At 46.1% G+C, this 19,707-nt stretch overlaps 1 protein-coding gene across 1 annotated transcript in view; it reads left to right on the top strand.

Moving 5' to 3' along the window:
• Positions 1-19,434, top strand: part of cers4a (ceramide synthase 4a) — a 58,076-nt gene extending 38,642 nt beyond the window's left edge. Inside the window, exons 6-11 of the mRNA XM_072482638.1 lie at positions 3,554-3,604; positions 4,975-5,067; positions 8,068-8,196; positions 11,060-11,166; positions 15,585-15,741; positions 17,339-19,434. Of these exons, the coding sequence (XP_072338739.1) occupies positions 3,554-3,604; positions 4,975-5,067; positions 8,068-8,196; positions 11,060-11,166; positions 15,585-15,741; positions 17,339-17,515 (714 nt within the window). The 3' untranslated portion in view covers positions 17,516-19,434. The remainder of the gene's footprint in view (positions 1-3,553; positions 3,605-4,974; positions 5,068-8,067; positions 8,197-11,059; positions 11,167-15,584; positions 15,742-17,338) is intronic.
• Positions 19,435-19,707: the final 273 nt, after the last annotated feature.

Raw genomic sequence — 19,707 nt, 5'->3', positions numbered from 1 at the left:
GGCACCACCCGTGTTTTTAGTACCATGGACATTGCCTTCGCAAAACCCTGCCAAAACCCTCTAAGCTTCGGGCATGCCCAAAACATATGGACACGATTTGCTGGGCTTCCCGTGCACCTCGCACACCTGTCCTCTACCCCGAAAAACTTGCTCATCCTAGCCACTGTCATGTGAGCCTGGTGGACTACCTTGAATTGTATCAGGCTAAGCCTGGCGCATGATGAGGAGGTACTAACCCCGCTTAGAGCATCCAGCCATAGACCCACCTCTTCTCTCCACCAAGCTCATCCTCCTACTTGCCCTCCAGCTCCTCCACTGGAGTTTCCTCCACCTCTGAGAGCTCCTGGTAAATATCCGATGCCTTCCCCTCACCCACCCCAGGTGCTGGAAACTACTCTATCCTGTATCCCCCGTGGCAGCAGCAGCGGAAAGGCCGGCACCTGTTTTCTCAGGAAGTCTCGCACCTGCAAATAGCTAAAACCATTCCCTGGTGGCAATTTAAATTTATCCTCCAAAGCTTTCAAGCTGGGAAAGCTCCCATCTATAAATAGATCCCCCATCCCCCAGGCGCTAATTCCTGCCCTCTGCCAACTCCAGAACCCGCCATCAAGCCTACCCGGTACAAACCTGTGGTTGTTATAAATCCGGGTCCCAATCGATGCTCCCTCCCCTCTCTTATATCGCCTCCATTGCCCCCCAGATCCTCAGACGCCTCTACCATCGGACTTGTGGAGTATCGGGCTGGCGAGAACGGCAGAGGTCCCGTTACCAATGCTCCCAGACTGGTGTCTTTACATGACGCCACCTCCATCCGCTCCCATGCCGACCCCTCCCCAGCTACCCACTTCCTAATCATGGCTATATTAGCCGCCCAGTAGTAATTGCAGAGGTTTGGCAGCGCCAACCCACCCTCCCCCCCCCCCCCCCCCCCCCCCCCCGACTGCGCTCCAGCAACACTTTCTTCACTCGCGGGGTTTTACCCGCCCACACAGAGCCCAAAATAATCTTATTCACCCGCTTGAAAAAGGCCTTGGGGATGAAGATGGGGAGGCACTGAAAGACAAACAGAAATCTGGAGAGGACCGTCATTTTCACGATCTGTACCCTCCCCGCCAGTGATAGTGGGAGCATGTCCCATCTCTTCAAGTCCCCTTCCATTTGTTCTACCAACCGGGATAGGTTTAACTTGTGTAGTACCTCCATCCAGGCCGCCTGGATTCCCAAATATCGAAAGCACTTCCCTACCATTCGAAGCGGCAGCTCTCCCAGTCTTGTTTCCTGCCCGCTTGCCTGGATCACAAACATCTCGCTCTTCCCCATGTTCAATTTATACCCCGAAAAACTGCCAAATTCCCCCAAGATTTGCATTACTACCCCCATCCCCTCCAACGGTTCTGAAATGTACAAGAGCAGGTCACCTGCGTAGAGCGAGACCCGGTGCTTCCCCCCCCCCACCCCCAAAACTCCACCTGTAACCTCCGCCACTCCCTCAATAACCCCGCGTCCGGGGCCTCCGACTATCTCCTGTCCACCTGGAATATCTCCTCCACTATTCTATCCCTCTCAGCCCATTCCGCCTTTTCTCTGTGGGCCCGTATCGAGATTAATTCCCCTCTGCCCACTGCCTTCAAAGCTTCCCAGACCGTCGCTGCAGAGACTTCCCCCTACTGCCTTCAAAGCTTCCCAGACCGTCGCTGCAGAGACCTCCCCCGTATCATTTGTTTCCAGTTAGTTCTGGATGGACTTGTTAACCCGCCCACAAACCGCCTCGTCCGCTAGCAACCCCACATCCAGACTCCACAGCGGGCGTTGCCCTCTCCACACTAACCCGTAGATCCACCCAGTGTGGGGCATGATCTGACACTGCGATTGCCGAATACTCAGTATCCACCACCTTCGGTATTAGCGTCCTGCTCAGAACAAAAAAGTCGACGGGAGAGTATATCTTGTGGACGTGAGAAAAAAAGGAAAACTCCTTCGTCCTCAGCCGTGCAAACCTCCATGGGTCTACACCCCCCCCCCCCATCTGTTCCATAAAACCCTGCAATTCCTTTGCCGCAGCCGGCCTCCTCCCTGTCCTGGATATTGACCGGTCCAATTTCAGAGCAGTGACTGTGTTGAAGTCCCCTCCCATGATCAGGTTATGTGACTCTAAATCTGGGATCTTGCCTAACACCCGCCTCATGAATTCCACGTCGTCCCAATTTGGAGCATATATGTGTGGTGAATGTATAATTACTGATAATTCATCAGTATCGAAGAGCTGCTCCTGGAGTCCACGCCTGTGCCTGCTTCGGACCCGCTTCCACAGCCACCCGAAGCGGCTGCAACACCAGTGCTTTGGCAGTCGGACCGACTGAATCTATGAGCCCGTCACCCCCCCCGGACTTCATTTTTTAAACAGGGGGTGAATGTGGTGAATGTAGAATTTCTGATAATTCACCAGTGCACTGTATTATGTTATGTTATTAACCCTGTGGGTTCCACTTATGGGCCATTGTGTGGCTTCACCCACAGGGGGATATTTTGGGGCATGTACGGGCTCCGCCCATGGCTCCACACCTTTAGAGGGAGTATAAGAGCAGCTGACCTGCGGGGCCGCCTTCAGTATTGTACCAGTCACAGGCAGGCACAGTTCTAAGCTGATTAAAACCAGTTTACTTCTCCACGTGTCTTCGAGTGAATTGATGGTCGCATCAATATGTTCACAAGTACCACTTGCACCCCCTCCAGCTTCCCACTCACCATTATGTACCTACCCCCCTTGTCTGACACGATTCTCCCTGCCTCGACTCCCAGCTCCATTCTGATGAAACCTTTGGTACCTGAGATGCTCCCCACCCAACGATGGGGTAGGTGGCCCTGTCAAATCTTCTACCTGCTCCACCCATACACCCCTCTCGGAAGATTCTCATGAACTAACATGGTGGAGGCTTCTCTGTCAGTTCAATGTCAAAAGGGGAGAAAATGAGTGAAAGAATATTGCTGTTTTGAGTTGTTCTAGTATCCTGAACAAAATATAGGGCTTTTGAGTAATGCTCCCACTAAGCTGTGTGGATGCACAGTAACCAAGAGGACTCCACATGGGATGCACAACCCAAACTCTAAGTCACTGGTGCGTGGCTATGTTTGGGGAAAAAAAAAATTAAAGGCCCCATGAACTTAATCGGTTGTGCAGTGCACTGAAAAATTAAAGGGTACGTTATTCTTCAGTATAATCATGGGCAACAATAGTTTTTAAAGGGGTTACCAAAGTTCCAGCATGGACCCAGTTGAGTGTAACAAATTCTTATGCTTCAATTGTTAGGTTCTTGCTGAGCAGGAAGGTGTCTTAACAGGTGAAAGATGTGGCTGTAATGAAAATCCAGAAAAACACAAGTTAAGACAGGGAAATGGGCCATTTTGGCTCATCCACCTTTGCCCTCGGTGCTAGCAAATAGTTCTCATTACTGTTATTTCGCCTGTTCCTATATCCCTTTTATCAACATTTATCTTGACCCACCTCTCCAATCAGCCTGTCAGTCACTGCAATACACTTGTCTTTTGTTTACAGAAGCCATGGTTCTGGGATCAAAAGGAGTGCTGGAAAGGATACCCTCAGCAAGTATGTACTGGCTGTGTTTCCAAAGTAAATCTATCCAAGGAGCGATGCTTAAACTATCCCAACAATCCCCTAGTGGGCAACCTATCCCCAGCAATATTCTCAGCATGTTCAATTGATATTGTTAATCCAGCAGGAGACATGGTGCAGTGACCTGCCACCAAAATGATTGTGTTATGGTGAAGTCTGGAAAGGCTGAGGCCCTTTTACTGTCTGAGGTGATGTTTGCTGATGTATAAAAGATTACAGGGCAGATATAGAGGACAATGTAGTGGCCATTGTACAGGCCATTAATTTAAATCACCATGGCAATTAATAAAATTGTTAATTTGTGGGATGGTCAGAGTAAATGAATGTGAAAGCTTCTGGATTGTGACAACTAATGTCCTTCATGGAAATGGACCGACCACCCAGTCTTGCTCACATGGATTGACTCTGATTTAGAGCAATAAATGTTGCCTGGTTTATGTCGCCCACTCTTGGGAAAAGGGGAATTTAGGACCTGATGTAAACTCCTGGAATCGTTTGAGACCGGATGCTGTGCCTGAAGGAGAGAGGTTAATGGTGACCAGCAGCTCACTGCTGGGGGAGCTGAAAGTGGAGATGATCCATGATTTCGAAAGGAAATTTGGTGGACGCAAACTACTGTCGGAATGAGTCCGAGGATTACTCTGAGGAGAGTTGGCATGAATGTGATGGGCTGAACGGCTGCCTCCAGTGCCGTTCTGACTCCATGTATGAAACCGCTAACTACAACCTATGCAGCAGGGTAGCATTGTGGATAGCACAATTGCTTCACAGCTCCAGGGTCCCAGGTTCGATTCCGGCTTGGGTCACTGTCTGTGCGGAGTCTGCACGTCCTCCCCGTGTGTGCGTGGGTTTCCTCCGGGTGCTCCGGTTTCCTCCCCCAGTCCAAAGATGTGCAGGTTAGGTGGATTGGCCATGATAAATTGCCCTTAGTTTCCAAAATTTCCCTTAGTGTTAGGTGGGGTTGCTGGGTTGTGGGGAGGTGTTGACCTTGGGTAGGGTGCTCTTTCCAAGAGCCGGTGCAGACTCGATGGGCCAGGTGGCCTCCTTCTGCACTGTAAATTCTATGATAATCTATGAATCTTATTGCAAACACTCTGCAGAAAAGATTTTAAAAATCAAATTCCTGATTTATGGGCCATGACCGGTCGGTCATTACTTCCTGATTGTTTTGCTCTTCCCCCTCCTGAAACATGCGGGATCAAATCTAGATTTTGAATTTGGTTCAGTGCTTAACCCTGTTTTGTTTTCTTTTATACAAAATACTTTTGCGTGCTGTATCTCTTGCTCTCATCTTGGTTTCAGTTTTTAGCCCTATTTGTCTTAAGTTCCTGCTTCTGTTTCAGATGTTGCTGCCCTCCCATTACTGGTACTATATGATAGAGCTGGCTTTCTACTGGTCCCTCCTCCTCAGGGTCTCGTTGGATGTGAAGAGGAAAGTAAGTGACTTCCTGATCTATTAGTGATAGACATTAACATCTTCTCAACAACGATCATAACTTGCATTTGTTTAGCACCTTCAACATAATCCTGGAACTCCCTCCCTAACAGCACAGTGGGTGTGCCTACACCTCAAGGACTGCAGCGGCTCAAGAAGGCAGCTCACCACCACCTTCTGAAGGGCAACAAGGGATGGGCAATAATTGCTGGCCTAGCCAGCGATTCTCACATCCCGTAAATGAATAAAAGTAGTAACAATAATAAGGGATCCGGCCGCTGCAGCAATATTGCTGAAGGAACTGGATGGCCAGCAGCTCTCCCAAGGTGGGTATTCCTTCCAAGTGATGCATAAAATGGCAGCGGGGCTTTGGGAGTTGGTAAGGATGTGCTCTGCCCCCACTAACCTAAACATTTTGGCTGTGGACTTTGTGGACTTAATTTGACATTGTTTTTTTACACTAACTTCAACAATTGTCTCTCAATCATAGATTCTATTTATTGTTCCGCTATCTCCACATCTGACTTAGATTTTTTTTAAGCTTCAGTTTTGAATTGCTTCTGCATTAAAAGTTACTATCGTTTTTGAACACACTCGGCTCACTTTTGGAAGGGAATGTTTGGAATTACATGGCTTAGTTTGTTTCTTTAGATCAAAAGCCCCCGAAGGAGTTACCAGTGGAACAAGATGATCTTTCAGTGTCCTGTTTCAGCATCACGTGACACAGAGAATTGAATTAGCGATTGGAGTTGAGTTTCAGCCTTGGACCAATGCAACCAAAATCACCTGGTGCTGCTCTTACTGAAATCTTGGGCTTCATTCCACCTCGTTTAAAATCTCATTGAGGTATTAAATGCCAGAACTGTTGGCGTCACTCTGAGATATTTAAGACCAGCTTCTGTCAGGATTGCCTGCTGGTCCAGGGGTTTGTGACTGGCTGACATAATTCAAGAAACAATTTAGAATGAGACCGGCTTCTGAAACTTTCCTATTTGTTTGTTGCAATCATCAAGAGTCTTAAATAAATATTTCTAGCAAGGTCAACAGCTCACCTTAAGTTGGCTCTCTTGTGTGGAGCACTGGCTGAAGAGCCTGGTCCCACAGTGTTGGATCAAGCAAGGTTGGAGCATAGAGGATAGGAGCTAACGAGACAAGTATTGATTAGCTGACAGCAAACTTGGATTGAAGGTTGACCAAGGTTTGCAATTTTGAATGCTAACAGAGAATTCGATTAAGAAGCAATGTGTCTGCGTGGGTTTCCTCCGGGTGCTCTGGTTTCCTCCCACAGTCTTAAAGATACGCACGTTAGGTGGACTGGCATGCTAAATTGTCCCTTAATGTCCAAAGATGTGCAGGTTAACTGGGGATAAGGCAGGGTAGTGGGCCTAGGTAGGGTGTTTTTTCAGATGACCGGTGCTAATTCGATGGGCCGAATGGCCCCCTTCACAGTGGGGATTTGATGCATTAAAAGTCTTATTGAATTTAACTCTCTCCTCATTGGACTGTGCTTCTGGACTCCTGCCCCCTCCAGTGTAAAAGTAGTTTGCTCCAGTGAAAAGTTTTTAGATGACGGCAAATTAGGGAGGATTGTCAATACTGAGGACGACTGCACCTAATTACAGGAGAACATTAATAGACTTGCAGAATGGGCAACTAATTAGCAAATTAAGTTCAACACTGATAAATGTAGTACCTTTCTGGTAGGAAGAATAGGGAGATCAATTCTTTCTTCGATGTTGCAAGTTTGGGTGAGGTAGAGAAGCAAAGGGATCTGAGTACAAATGCAACCATCACTAAAGGTTGTGTATTAAACACTAAAATAAAAGCAAAATACTGCAGATGCTGGCAATCTGAAATAAAAACAGAAAATGATGCAAAGGTTCAGCAGGTCTGTCAGCATTTGGGGAGAGAGAAACCGAGTTAACGGTTTCGAGTCTGTATGAATCTTCAGAGAGCGCATATAGACACAAAACGTTAACTCTGTTTCTCTCTCCACATATGCTTCCAGAGCTGCTGAGCTTTTCCAACATTTTCTAAGTTATGCCATAAGTTGGCAATTGCTCGAGAGCGAGAATGCAAAGTAGGGAAGTGATGCAAACTCTATGTTGAACTTTGGTTAGACTACACTTGGGAGAAATGTGCAGCAGTTCTTGGATATGGAGGCATTGGAGAAACGTATTTACAAGGATGATACCAAAAATGTGTGGGTATACAGCTTCCTCTTCTCAAGAGAGGTGACCCAAGGAGAGGCTTTTCAAATTATGACCGGTTTTAACAGGGTTGATGCAGAGAAAAATGGTGCTGCCTGTGGGGAAGGACACGAGGAGAGGCCATCAATATAAACTAGTCACAAAGTAATACAATACACCGTTCATAAGAGCTTCCTTACTCAAGAATTGCAACTTGCTACCATACAGTCATTAGTGAATAGCATAGATGCATTTTAAGGGAAACTAGACAAGAGAGGGAGAAACAAATAGTTGGTTATGATGGTAGATTTGGATAGGATGGGGCTTGAGTGGAGCATAAATACTACCATGGACTGGTTGGGCTGTATGGCCTGTTTCTGCAGAATATTTCCTTGGTATGACATTCCCCTATATAATTACAGGGATTATAATTTATTTTTAAGTCATGTTTTCAGGTGTACAAATCAGGAGGAATCCCACCTTTATGATTAAGCAGAGAACCTGATAAAACGTCACAGACTTGAAGTGTTAACTTTATTTCTCCCTTTGCAGATGCTGCCAGACCTGAGCATTTTCAGCTTTGTCCTGTTTATGGGAAATTATCCAAACCCATTTGAACCCAGCTTCAGGTCGGGTGCCGTTCAAAATCTGGAGAGGTGTGCAAACTCTAGGGACGGTGGATCCTAGTTGTTTTGGAGAAATTGTCTGAAATACTCATTGCTCTAAGGCCTTAGTCTGCTTTTAACCTGATCTCCAGGGTTGTGTGTTCTGTTAGCTTGAATCTAAATTGCTTCTGTTTACTTCTGCTGCAGGACTTCAAGGAGCAGATTATTCACCACATTGCCACCATCTTTTTGATTGGCTTCTCCTACTGTGCAAACTACATTCGGGTGGGGACCCTAGTGATGTTAGTCCATGATGCATCTGATTATATTATGGAGGTGAGATACTTTTGCAAGATGTAACACTATAGTGATTCTTGTCTCCCACTGGTCTATTGGGATAGGTCCCGATTTTCCCAGATTGGGTCAGTTTGGAATTTGGGCTCTCGGCAGGCTAATTTTGGGTGAAGTTTCCAAATCTCACACAGATGGCTCGTGAAACAAATTGTAAATTTTGAATCCTGCTACAACTGCGAGATTTGTAAGATTGTTTTGGAATTGTCAACTTGCAGTAAAATGAGGGGATCACATGACCTGTTCTGAAGCCTGCCTGAGTGGTTTGTTTGTTAAAGATTAAATGGGGGCTCAGGTTATTTTACTGGGCAAAGGTGCAAGATGTTCACATCTGGAGACAGTGGCAAAGGACTACCTGCTAACAGTGAATAGACTGAGTTTCTAAAGTTCTAGTGTTGAGAATGTGGTTCTTGAGGATAGGTTTTTTTGAAAATTTCTTTGAATTTTTAGAGTACCCAATCATTTTTTTTTCCAATTAAGGGGCAATTTGCCAATCTACTTGACCTGCACATTTTTGGGTGTGGGGGTGAAACAAACTCCACACAGTGACCCGGGTCCTCAGCGCCATAGGCTGCAGTGCTAACCGGTGCCGCCCCAGTTTTCGAGGATAGTTAATCAACATTTCTACCTGGATACACAGCCCACATTATTCATATTGCCATGGAAATGGGTTCTGAGAAGGGAAGGGCTTCTAAGGTTTCCCAATAGCTCTATTCCACGGTTAGTCTACCAGGGTCCGGGGTAATGAAAGCAGCTCAAGGCCAGATTCACCGTGCTTGAATGCGACTGTAAACTCATTCGGATTGAAAAGACCAATGCACGGGAAATTAAAACCAGGCTGGACGATTCACCTAGCTTGTGCTAGAGGGAGAATCTCCAGTAATAATCTCACCGTAAAGGACAGTTCTGGGGGTTAGAAATTACCAGGTTGAGAATAATTTTTGATTGATTTGGGGAGAATTAAAAGGGCAATGTAAAGTATACCTGTGAGGTGTTTTTTTTTCAGTTGTGCCATGGTATAAAGTGCAAGTTGCCTACAAAAGTAATGTTTAGTCAATAATGTTTTTAGTCTGATGTTACAGTAAAAGTTTTAAAACGTGAAATTTTGTCAGATTATCCTTTTAGCTACTGACTGGAAGTTCAAATTTCGTTTTTTTTTTAATGTTATCAGTCTCTATTGGGATTGTAACAATCCGTGGTAAGGTTTGGAACTTGCTATTAAAATGTTGTTGCTGTTGAATTGACTGGAAACTGACCAGCACAGAATGAAAATATGGTCAAGTGTCATGTACAAGCTTTTGTTGGCTAGATAGACTAATGCACCGCATGGTGTCATACACATTTGGAAAATGCAAGTTGTGATCACCAGTCTGTGCTGTGTTGGCTGATCTGACGTGGGTTCGGAGTTGCGGAGGGTCTAAGGGGAAGGTTATGGGCAGAGGAGGTGGTTATATCCACATCTCGTCGGCATGTTCAATGCCACTGTTTCCCAGCCCACACTTCTCACCAGAAAGCACCAGTTTTGTAACATCCGAGAGGCCAAAAACAAGTCTGACTCATTAAAATCTGTGTTGTGTATAGAATTTTCTGTGTGATGTATAATTCAGGGGCCCAACATGGAGAGGTTTCACTCCAGCGCACCTGACACTCAACAGTCCCAGTCCATCACTGAAAATAACACCTTTCATAGAAGCTTCAACTTAATATAACATCCCAAAGTGTTTCACAGGATTGTTAGCTGACATAATTTGACAGCCATGTAGCGATATTAGGACCAATAACCTTGGTCAAAAGGGTAGACAGGCAGAGAGTTTTAATAGGGGAATGCCAGGGGTTAGGTTCTAAGCTCCAATGGTGGAGCAAAGGAAATCGCAGCTGGGGGAGATTGGAGTAATGCAGAGATCTCGGAGTATTGTACTTTTTCTTTATTCTTTCATGGTATGTGGGTGTCACTGACGGGGCCATCGTTTATTACTCATCCCTAAATGCCCTTGAACTGAGAGGTTTGCTTTGCCATTTCAGAGGGTAGTTGAGAGTCAACCACTTCACTGTGGATCTGGAGTCACAGCCAGACCAGGCAAGGATGGAGGGCTGCCTTTCCTATCGGACATTAGTGAACCAGATGGGTTTTATGACAATCTATGATCCGTTCATGCTCGTCAAGTCCAAGTTTTATTCATTGAATATAAATTCCACCAGCTGCAGTGGTGGGATTTGAACCTGTGTCCCCAGAGCCTCTGGATTAATAGTCCAGTGATGTTACCACTACACCAGTGTCTTCTCCCATGCTGGATGGAGGATTATAGAGATAGGTAAGGCCCGGGGGCAGATTTGAACACCAGGATGCAAATTTCAAAATGGAGGTGATTCCGTGCAGGTGCTAGTAGAATAGGAGAGCAAGCACTGGTGATGGGTGAACAGGGCTTAGTGCAAATTAGGTTACAAGTTGCAGAGTTTTGGATGAGCTCAGGTTTATTGGTGGAGCATGGAAACCAATCAAGAAGATATCAAAATAGTCAAGGTCTTGAACCTTCGCAGCAGTGAGCTGAGGTGGCGCACAAACAGATGATATCACAGAATGGCCTTGGGAATATGAGGTCGGAAACTCACATCGGGATGAAATAAGATACCAAGGTCAGAAGCCAGCCAGTTCAATCTCAGACGCTGTTTGGGAAGGAGGTGGAGTCAGTGACTGAGGAATAAAGTTTGTGGTTGGGACTGAAGACAAATGGCTTCAATTTTCCAAATATTTAATCAGCCAATGTTCACCGAGGAATCTGAAATGAACCCTGTGTTTGAGGAGTAAATCCAAGACCTGAATCCTTTAGCCTTTTTATTGAATTTGCAGTGTGCGAAAATGTTGAACTACGCAGGATGGCGAAGGAGCTGTGACGTGCTGTTTGTGGCCTTTTCTGTGGTCTTTCTGATTACGCGACTGATCATCTTTCCAAACGTGTGAGTATTTCTTTACTTGGAGATGTTATGTTTTTCCACACTGGGTGATTGGGGACTGTCCAATAGGGTTGAGAAAACAATCTACCACCATTCAAGCTGAAACAAAGCTCTTCTACTCCAGAACGAAGACAAAGGTCTATCGAAGGCTGCCAACTGTCCTGGACATGAGACCCAACCTTTCTAGAAGCACTGTGAAAAGAGTCATAGCGTGCAGAAGGAGGCCATTTGGCCCATTGTTCCTGTGCTAGCTTTCTAAAGGAGCTATCTAATTAGTTGCACTCTCCTGCTCTGGCAATTTTTCATTCCTGCTCTGGCAATCTTTCATTCCAATTATCTACCCAATTCCCTTTTAAAAAGTTACCCTTGAAGCAGTGCTCCTGCAGTTCTAATTAAGGCCCATTTTAACACTCTTACTAGCCCCAAAGTCACACAGGTTGCAATGAATAGGATTCTTGTTGCTGAAGGGCCAATTCTTTTATTTCTTTCTTTTTGCTTGGCAAATGCTGGGATAGATCAAGGGAGGGACAATGCCCTTGTTGAATCTTTTGGCAATCATTCCTGTCACTCTGATGTGGAGTGTACGGATGCATGATTCTGGTCTTAGTTGCCTGCAGGTATGTATTACAGTAAACAACTCTTTCAGAAAGAGCAGAAGACTGATGGGCCTGTAGCCAGAGTGCTACACAGGATTGAAAAAATTGGCGAGAATTAAATACCAACAACTCTAGTGATTTTGAGCAGAAAATGCTGAAAACACACAACCACCGGTCAGCCAAGTTAAGCTTTCAGGTGTAAAAGCCTTCATATGTCCCAGTTGTTAGTTCCTTATCATCTGGAAATTATCAGACACTCTAACAAGTTTATTATTCAAATCATTTACCCGGGCATCCTTATTTGTGAGGTGACCAAAGGAAAGACACAAGTTAACAATTCAACACAAGTTTGTTTTCAAACCCAATGTATCCTCCCAAATATAACGTGGCCAGGATTCTAATACTACAGGGGCTGATGGACGTAATCGAGCTGCGGGTCCAATCCTCTGAACCTCGGTCATCTTCGTCGGCGAAGGTGGATCTTGCACGCGTCTTCTATCCGTACTTTTGTCTGCCGTCGAGTCTTCTCTGTTGCCTCTGCATCAGGAATTCATTGGGAAGGGTCCCAGGGTGTCGTCTTATCCCCCTCTCTGCCCCTTCCAGAGGTTTCTCTGGCCCTCAACCAATGAGGTCGCTGGGCAGGGGTCACAACACCCAATGGAATTTGCTGTTTGCAACTCTGCAGAACACCAGGAACTCTTTTCACACCCCCACCACCACCGCCCCAGATGTCCCTCCTCTGGTGCATTGTCCATATGTAATCTTATCCCATATAAGGTAATGATGGGAAATCTAGGTGCCCGAAGGTTTGGCTTCATCTGGGCAATTCACAACAATTGATCTATTTGAATGGGGCCAATTATGTTCTGATCTCCTGTTTACAGGACAGGCCCGGACTTACCCTGGCTGTTTGTCGCTGTTCAGTATATTCAAACTTGGCTGTTTAAATTCCCATCAGGCCTGTCTGACTGTGGGTTTTAATTTAAAGTGTCCCGTTGTATATCGGGCCTAAGATTCATGCCCTTGGCCATGTTACAAAATGCAACAGGGCTGTTTAACACAGGGCTAAATCGCTGACTTTGAAAGCAGACCAAGGCAGGCCAGCAGCACGGTTCAATTCCCGTAACAGCCTCCCCGAACAGGGGCCGGAATGTGGCGACTAGGGGCTTTTCACAGTAACTTCATTGAAGCCTACTTGTGACAAGCGATTTTCTTTCATTTCATTTAAATGACTGTCCCAACCGAAGTAGAAATCCACAATTAAGCTTGCAAATGTTAATTGTGCCCAAGGCTAAACTACTCTTTTAAAAACTCCAATCTTGAAAACTGAACAAAGGTGACAAATAAAAACAGAAACTTCTGGAAATATTGACCCGACAGAGATATTTCCCCCAAGCCTGGGAGAGAATATGACGGGAGGGCCCATAAATCTGTTTCACGCCCGTGTGAATTTACAGAGGGGGATGCAGATGAAGGCCTGAACACCGTCCCCGCACAAACACCAGATTCTCCACGATGCCGGCAGGAAAACACACCGGTGTGAAACGCGTTCAGAACGTGGTGTACAGATGTCAGGACCGCATAAACAATGGCTGGGTCTGCATTTGGAGCTCAGGATGGAGGCCACCCACAACCCTGGAGCCAAAGCGGTTGGCCAGGGGTGCATCTGCAAGCGGAACTTCCAGATTCAGTGTCGTGGAGGAAGTCCATCTTCCAGTCTCAAATGTTCCAGAAGGCCCATTCTTCCGATCTCGATGCTCCACGAGGTCCATCTTCTTTCTTCAATAGTGGGTCAGTGATGTTGGGCATCTTTTCAACATGGTACCTGGACACGACGATGGACTACGCACCACTCCGGCCTGCCCTGCAGTTGAATACGGCGTAAAACACCCGGGTACATAATTAATGAGGCCGGGCTGGATGTTTTGGTATGTTTTCCCACCGGCCATTCCCGTCCCTGCCATAGCATTTAGTCTCAAAATGGGAGGATTCTGTCCTATGCTGTTCATTGCAGCCTTTGTGACAGTAATGGGAGAGTTGGGGTGAAGTAATGTGAGGTCCTACAGGTGGTGCTGTTGAGTAAAGTGACCTGTGCAAGCTCAGTAATGCCACCATCAGAGCCTTGATGGCACAGCAGCTTCTTGGGGCAGCTTTAAGACAAAGCTAGTTTTGAATCTTAATTCTAAGTTGACTGCGTGTATCTGTGTTTTAGAGCTAGTGGGTATCATTGGCAACTTTCCTTACTCTTTAGTTGTCGACAAATGCACCAAATAGAGGTTAGACATGCAAAATGCTAGTGGAACTTGAATACATCGAAGAATGGCTATGGGTTTGCCTACAATAAATATTTGGGGCGGGATTCTCCCATCTGAAGGCAGAGTGTTGATGCCGCCGTAAAAACTGGAGAGTTTAACGACGGTGTCATCGGACCGCTATGTGTAGTGATCCTCTGCCCTACAGGAGGCCAGCACGGCACTGGAGCGACCCACGCCGCTCCAGCTGCTGATACCGACGTCAAATGGGCGCTGTGGGTCTGCGCATATGCGCTGCGACCGGCGCGAATGCGCGCATGCGAGGTAGCTCCTTTCTCCGCGCCGGCCCCAATACAACATGGCATAGGACTACAGGGGCTGGCGCAGAGCAAAAGAGGCCCCCACTACGAGAGGCCGGCCCGCCGTTCGGTTGGCCCCGATCGCGGGCCAGGCCACGGTGGAGCCCCCCCCCCCCCCGGGTCGGACCCCCCCACCAGGCCGCCCCAGGCAGGATTGATGCCGAGGTCCCGTTGGGTAAGACCAGATGTGAATGCCGCTGGTGGGACTCGGGCATTTTCTGTGCGGCCGCTCAGCCCATCCCAGGCGGAGAATCGCCGGGGGGGCCGGCGCCGTGCCAGTGGCGCGGATTCTCCGGTGACCGGAGAATTGGTGGACCAGCGTCGGGGCGGCGTCATGCAAATCGCACCCGGCCCGCCGATTCGCCGACCCAGCGTGTGCTGAGAGAATCTTGCCCAAAGTTTCCCACTGGTTTAGGTACAACTGGCCCTTAACTCTGCACTACCTAATCTTTTTTTAAATTTCAAATACCCAATTTCTTTTTCCCAATTAAGGAGCAATTTAGCGTGCCCAATCCACCTACGTGGGACATCTTTGGGTTGTGGGGATGAGACCACGCAGTCACGGTGAGAATGTGCCAACTCCACACAGACAGTGACCTGGGATCAAACCTGGGTCCTCGGCGCCAAGAGGCAACAGTGCTAACTACTGTGCCACCATGCTGCCCACAATCACCTAATATCTGACCAAGGTGGGAGTAAAGTTGATAAGGAACTGTTGTTGTGAACTCTGACCTATTAATGCCCAGCTGAACCCCTTTAGTACATGCAAATTGCTGTACAGATTCCATGCAAAACATCCTTTTAACCCCACCCCACCAGGCGCCATCCTTTGAACATAAAATCTTCCCACCAGCAACCCATGTTATAGAGAGATACGGTTATTGAGATGAGAACTAGGAGCAAGCTTAGGCAAGTCGGTCCCTCGAGCCCCTCCTCCATTGAATACGATCATGGCTGATCGCCTCAGTCTCAACTCCACTTTCCTGCCCGTTCTCCATAATCCTTCAATCCATTACTGGTTAAAAATCTATCTCCTCAAATTTACTCAATGTACCGGCATTCAGCGCACATTCCACAGAGATGAGAGTGAACCGAGTGCCAGTGCACCCATGAGTCTCGAGCCAACAGATGTGAGAATTGAGGTCCCTCGATCTCTTGTTTGCTGCTGTCTTTCCCTGGCACACATGCTAACTGTTGTAAACTGTCATTTGCAGGGTAATTTATACCACCTTCTACCACTCCATGGAGGTCTTCCGGCCCTTCTTTGGTTACTATTTTTTCAACGTTCTCCTGATGATCCTGCAGCTGTTACACATATTTTGGGCCTACCTCATCCTGAGGATGGTAGCCAAGTTTGTGTTTGTTGGGAAGGTAAGGATATGCTGCGTGTGAAATGAATTGGAAATGCACAGTGAGCAGACATTTTGAGGGTGGCAGCAACGATTCTGGGGTGGGTGAACCTGGCTGGTTACCAGAGTTGGCTCAGTTTCACGACAGGATTTTTGACCTCGCCTCACTGGGCTCGGTCGTTCATCAACTGGAACCATAAGTTTGGAAATAGAGCTTGATGGTCCCAAATGGATGAGATGATCCCAAATCTCTCCTTCCAGTGACAGCAGATTAACAGAATGCCCAAATGAGAGTTATGATGACAAATCTTTATTCTTTTAAAAAAATTTAGAGTACCCAATTCATTTTTCCAATTAAGGGGCAATTTAGCGTGGCCAATCCACCGACCCTGCACATCTTTGGGTTGTGGGGGGCGAGACCCACGCAAACACGGGGAGAATGTGCAAACTCCACACGGACAGTGACCCAGAGCCAGGATCGAACCTGGGACCTCGGCGTTGTGAGGCATCAATGCTAACCACTGCGCCACCGTGCTGCCCCGATGACAAGTCTTTAGATGAGAGAGCAAATGGCAATATGAATGGAGCTAGGATCTGCAGTGAGCAATCACATTCCTGATCACAGGGAAGATGACTAATGAACATTGAAGAGATATTTTTCCTTTTTTAAAAATTTAAAGTACCCAATTCTTTTTTTTTTTCCATTTAAGGGCAATTTAGCACAGCCATTCCACCTACCCTTTTGGGTCGTGGGGGTGAGACCCACGCAAACACGTTGAGAATGTGCAAAATCCACAAAGGCAATGACCCAGGGCCGGGATCAAACCCGGGTCCTCAGCGCTGTGAGGCAGCTGTGCTAACCACTGCACCATTGTGCTGCCCAACATTGAGGAGACTATAATCTTTTTTTTAAGAAGTACTTCGCATTTTAAGTATATCACACAAATTTACCCTCCAACTCCAATCCATAAACGGATCTAACCCCCTCATCCCATTGTTAAGAAGTCATTCCAATGTCAGAAGACTAAGTTCGCCATTTTCTTTCTTTTTCTTTTAATAAATTTAGAGTACCCAGTATTTTTTTCCAAATGAGGGGCAATTTAGTGTAGCCAATCCACCTACCTGCACATTTTTGGGTTGTGGGAGTGAAACCCTCGCAAACACGGGGAGAATATGCAAACTCCACAGTGACTCAGTGCCAGGATCGAACCTGCTAACCACTGTGCCACCATGCTGCCCAGGGATTGAGATTCTGTTGGAAATTGCAGATCTCGGCATGAGAGCTTAATGATCCAGTTTGGTTGAGCAGCACTCTTTCACGTTTAGTATTCCCATCTTATCTTGTTGGATTCCCTACGGATAGAGATCAGAATATTCTTTGAGTAGTGGGGTGTTTATTCTCCACTCTGCTCCTTTCCCCCTCCCACCTGAGACTGGGAGGTTTCCGAGGGTGGGGGGGCGGGGGGGATTAACGGGACTAACAGAATGATGTAGACTTTACAGAGAGATTGCAGAGAAGGCCAGCGGAGGGGATCTTGCAATGGATAACTTTGTGACTGATTATTTAATGTGTAGACTCCCTTTGGAAATTTGAGAGCTTGTTTTTGGATCTGCTACAGATTGACAAGGATGAAAGGAGTGATGATGAAGAAAGCGATGAGGCTGAGGAGGTGGAAGATGGGAGGATGGAATCAAAGTCTGCATCATCGACCAATCACAATGGTGTGCTAAATAAAATGACAAATGGGATGAGGAGCAAATCAAATGAAAGGAATAAGCTACCCAAAGCCAGGTAGCTGCCGGCTGCGTAAATAAGGACGAGTTTAGCATCAACTGTTATTAAAAGATTTGTTCTTTAGATTTTTGCTGAACACTAACAACTGCCTGCTCTTTGACACTTGTCCTACATGTTTGTAAAAAAAAAAAAGGGTCTCCGCTACAGAATCTACAATTCAACTGGATCAGGCCTGTCGCTCCGCTGTGATTTGTCAACTCTCACCCAAAACCTTCAAATGTTTTGTGGGAGGGCACAAATTGTTTTCATTTTCGTGCATCTCATTGTCACTATTGAGACCTTTGTGCAGATAGAGAATTTAGCGTGATCCAGGAAACTCATTCAAAATTGAAATATTGATTAGCAAAGTGAAGTTGTTTGAATGATTCTGTAGAACTGATCAGTTTTATTTCTCTCCCCCCCCCCCCCCCCCCCCCACTGCATTGAGCCATTAATTCCCCAGGACTTTTCAGTGTGGTTCCAATAGTGGACACTAGTTAGTGCGCAAGACTAGTCTGGGCCGATTTGTTCTTGGGAGAAGCCTGAACTGGTTATCAGCACATCTGAGATAGGGAACCCACTAGGATACTAACAAGACAATCCAGACCCCAGCGTAAACCGCTTTTGACTGGATATGCTAAACATTTGTAGTGTTTAGTGTTACATTTTTAAAATGTTTTTATTCTGAAGCAGAATTGTTGAATGCATTTTGGGGTGTCCTTTTGAATGTTTAGCGCTTGACCGAGCAAGTATCACTGGGCTGATCACAGGGCATCAAATTGGAATACAAACCCAGCTTCTGATCGACGGGATTTTTAATTGTGTTTCAGTAGTTCTCTGTGAAGCTACATAGAAATGATCAAAGTGCTCGGAGATGATGGCGATCCAGCTTACGACACCATTTTCTCACTGGAATTAGCATATTCACTAAGACGTTGAGCAGGAAAGGGACATGCTTCAGGGGTTTTGACCTTTTGCTGCTCTGCCTCCTTATCCCACTGTAGGAAACCCAATGGATTCTGTTGTAACCAGCCTGTAAAGCGGTGCAGCATTTATGGGGCACTATTCCTTTTAACTTCCCGTGCACTGTGGGTAAGCTGGCATCACTTGGAATGGAGGTTAACTTTTCCACAAACCTTTCCAAGTTGGAATTCAAATTTCTGGGGGCATTATCAGGTTGCGCTGCAATGATGTCCGATTCCCTAAAGGCAGCAATCCCTGCAGCCGTGAAAAACATGCAATGACACAAGATGGCTTCCAGGAATGGACAGTCGGGATGGGGCGTGATCGATTTCACATGGTCCCGTGGCATTTATTTGCAGGATGCACAAGTGTACCTGTTGTTTTCTTGGATCTAAGCCTCACAAAAGTGGACCATTTTAAAGATGTGAGGTGCTGCAGTCTCCAGATGTTTTGTGTATAACTAACTCTGCCATGGGGAAAGAAATCAATGGGCCCAGAGGAGTCTTGTTTTAAGACTCGAGACCATGCCAATCGTGTTGACGTTATGACCAATTATTGAATAGAGTCTGAAATCTGAAGGACAGAAGATGGGTTGTGACAGGACAGTTTGAAAGAAACTCCTTTTCAATCATGAACACTAGGGCATGAGGTGCAACAACCAAGACTGAAATAATCTTATGGACTTCCTCATTTCACGTTCAAGTTTCTAATGCGCCCTCTTACTCATATTTATTTAATCAGTTTGGTGTTGAACCATATCTGGACTGAATGACGCTGTTGTACAGATGACACAGTCTTAGTTACACTGTTTGTAAATATATTAAAATATGAGTGCACATCTTTAAGTACCTGAACTGATTGACATTTGATTGACATATTACAATTTAAGTAGAAATTTAAATAAGATTTCAGTAGAAATTTAAATACGTTTTTATGTTTTGAAATATCTGAATAAATTAAATAATTTTTTTCCATCAATGGCTCTGATATTAATTGAAATTGAGGGATTGCCAGCCAAGGTGTCTCTTGTACGGTTACTGCTGGATTTATAACTCCTTATGCATTGCTTCACGATAGATCTTTGGAAGAATTATTTAAACACCTTGGGGATCAGTGTTCAAATCTAGCCCAGACTGATAGAAGGAAAGAAATAGAACTGGCTTTTTTCACTTTTTTGATCATCAAATCCCAGTGTTGTAGCTGTACTGAAGCAGCTTGGCTTGGTGCACGGCTAGTTCTAGAGCACAAGTC

Source organism: Scyliorhinus torazame, chromosome 18 (assembly GCF_047496885.1).
Source record: "Scyliorhinus torazame isolate Kashiwa2021f chromosome 18, sScyTor2.1, whole genome shotgun sequence".
NCBI classification, from domain to species: Eukaryota; Metazoa; Chordata; class Chondrichthyes; order Carcharhiniformes; family Scyliorhinidae; genus Scyliorhinus; species Scyliorhinus torazame.
The sequence above is the reverse complement of the archived record's forward strand: the minus strand, read 5'-3'. Positions and strand labels throughout refer to the sequence as shown.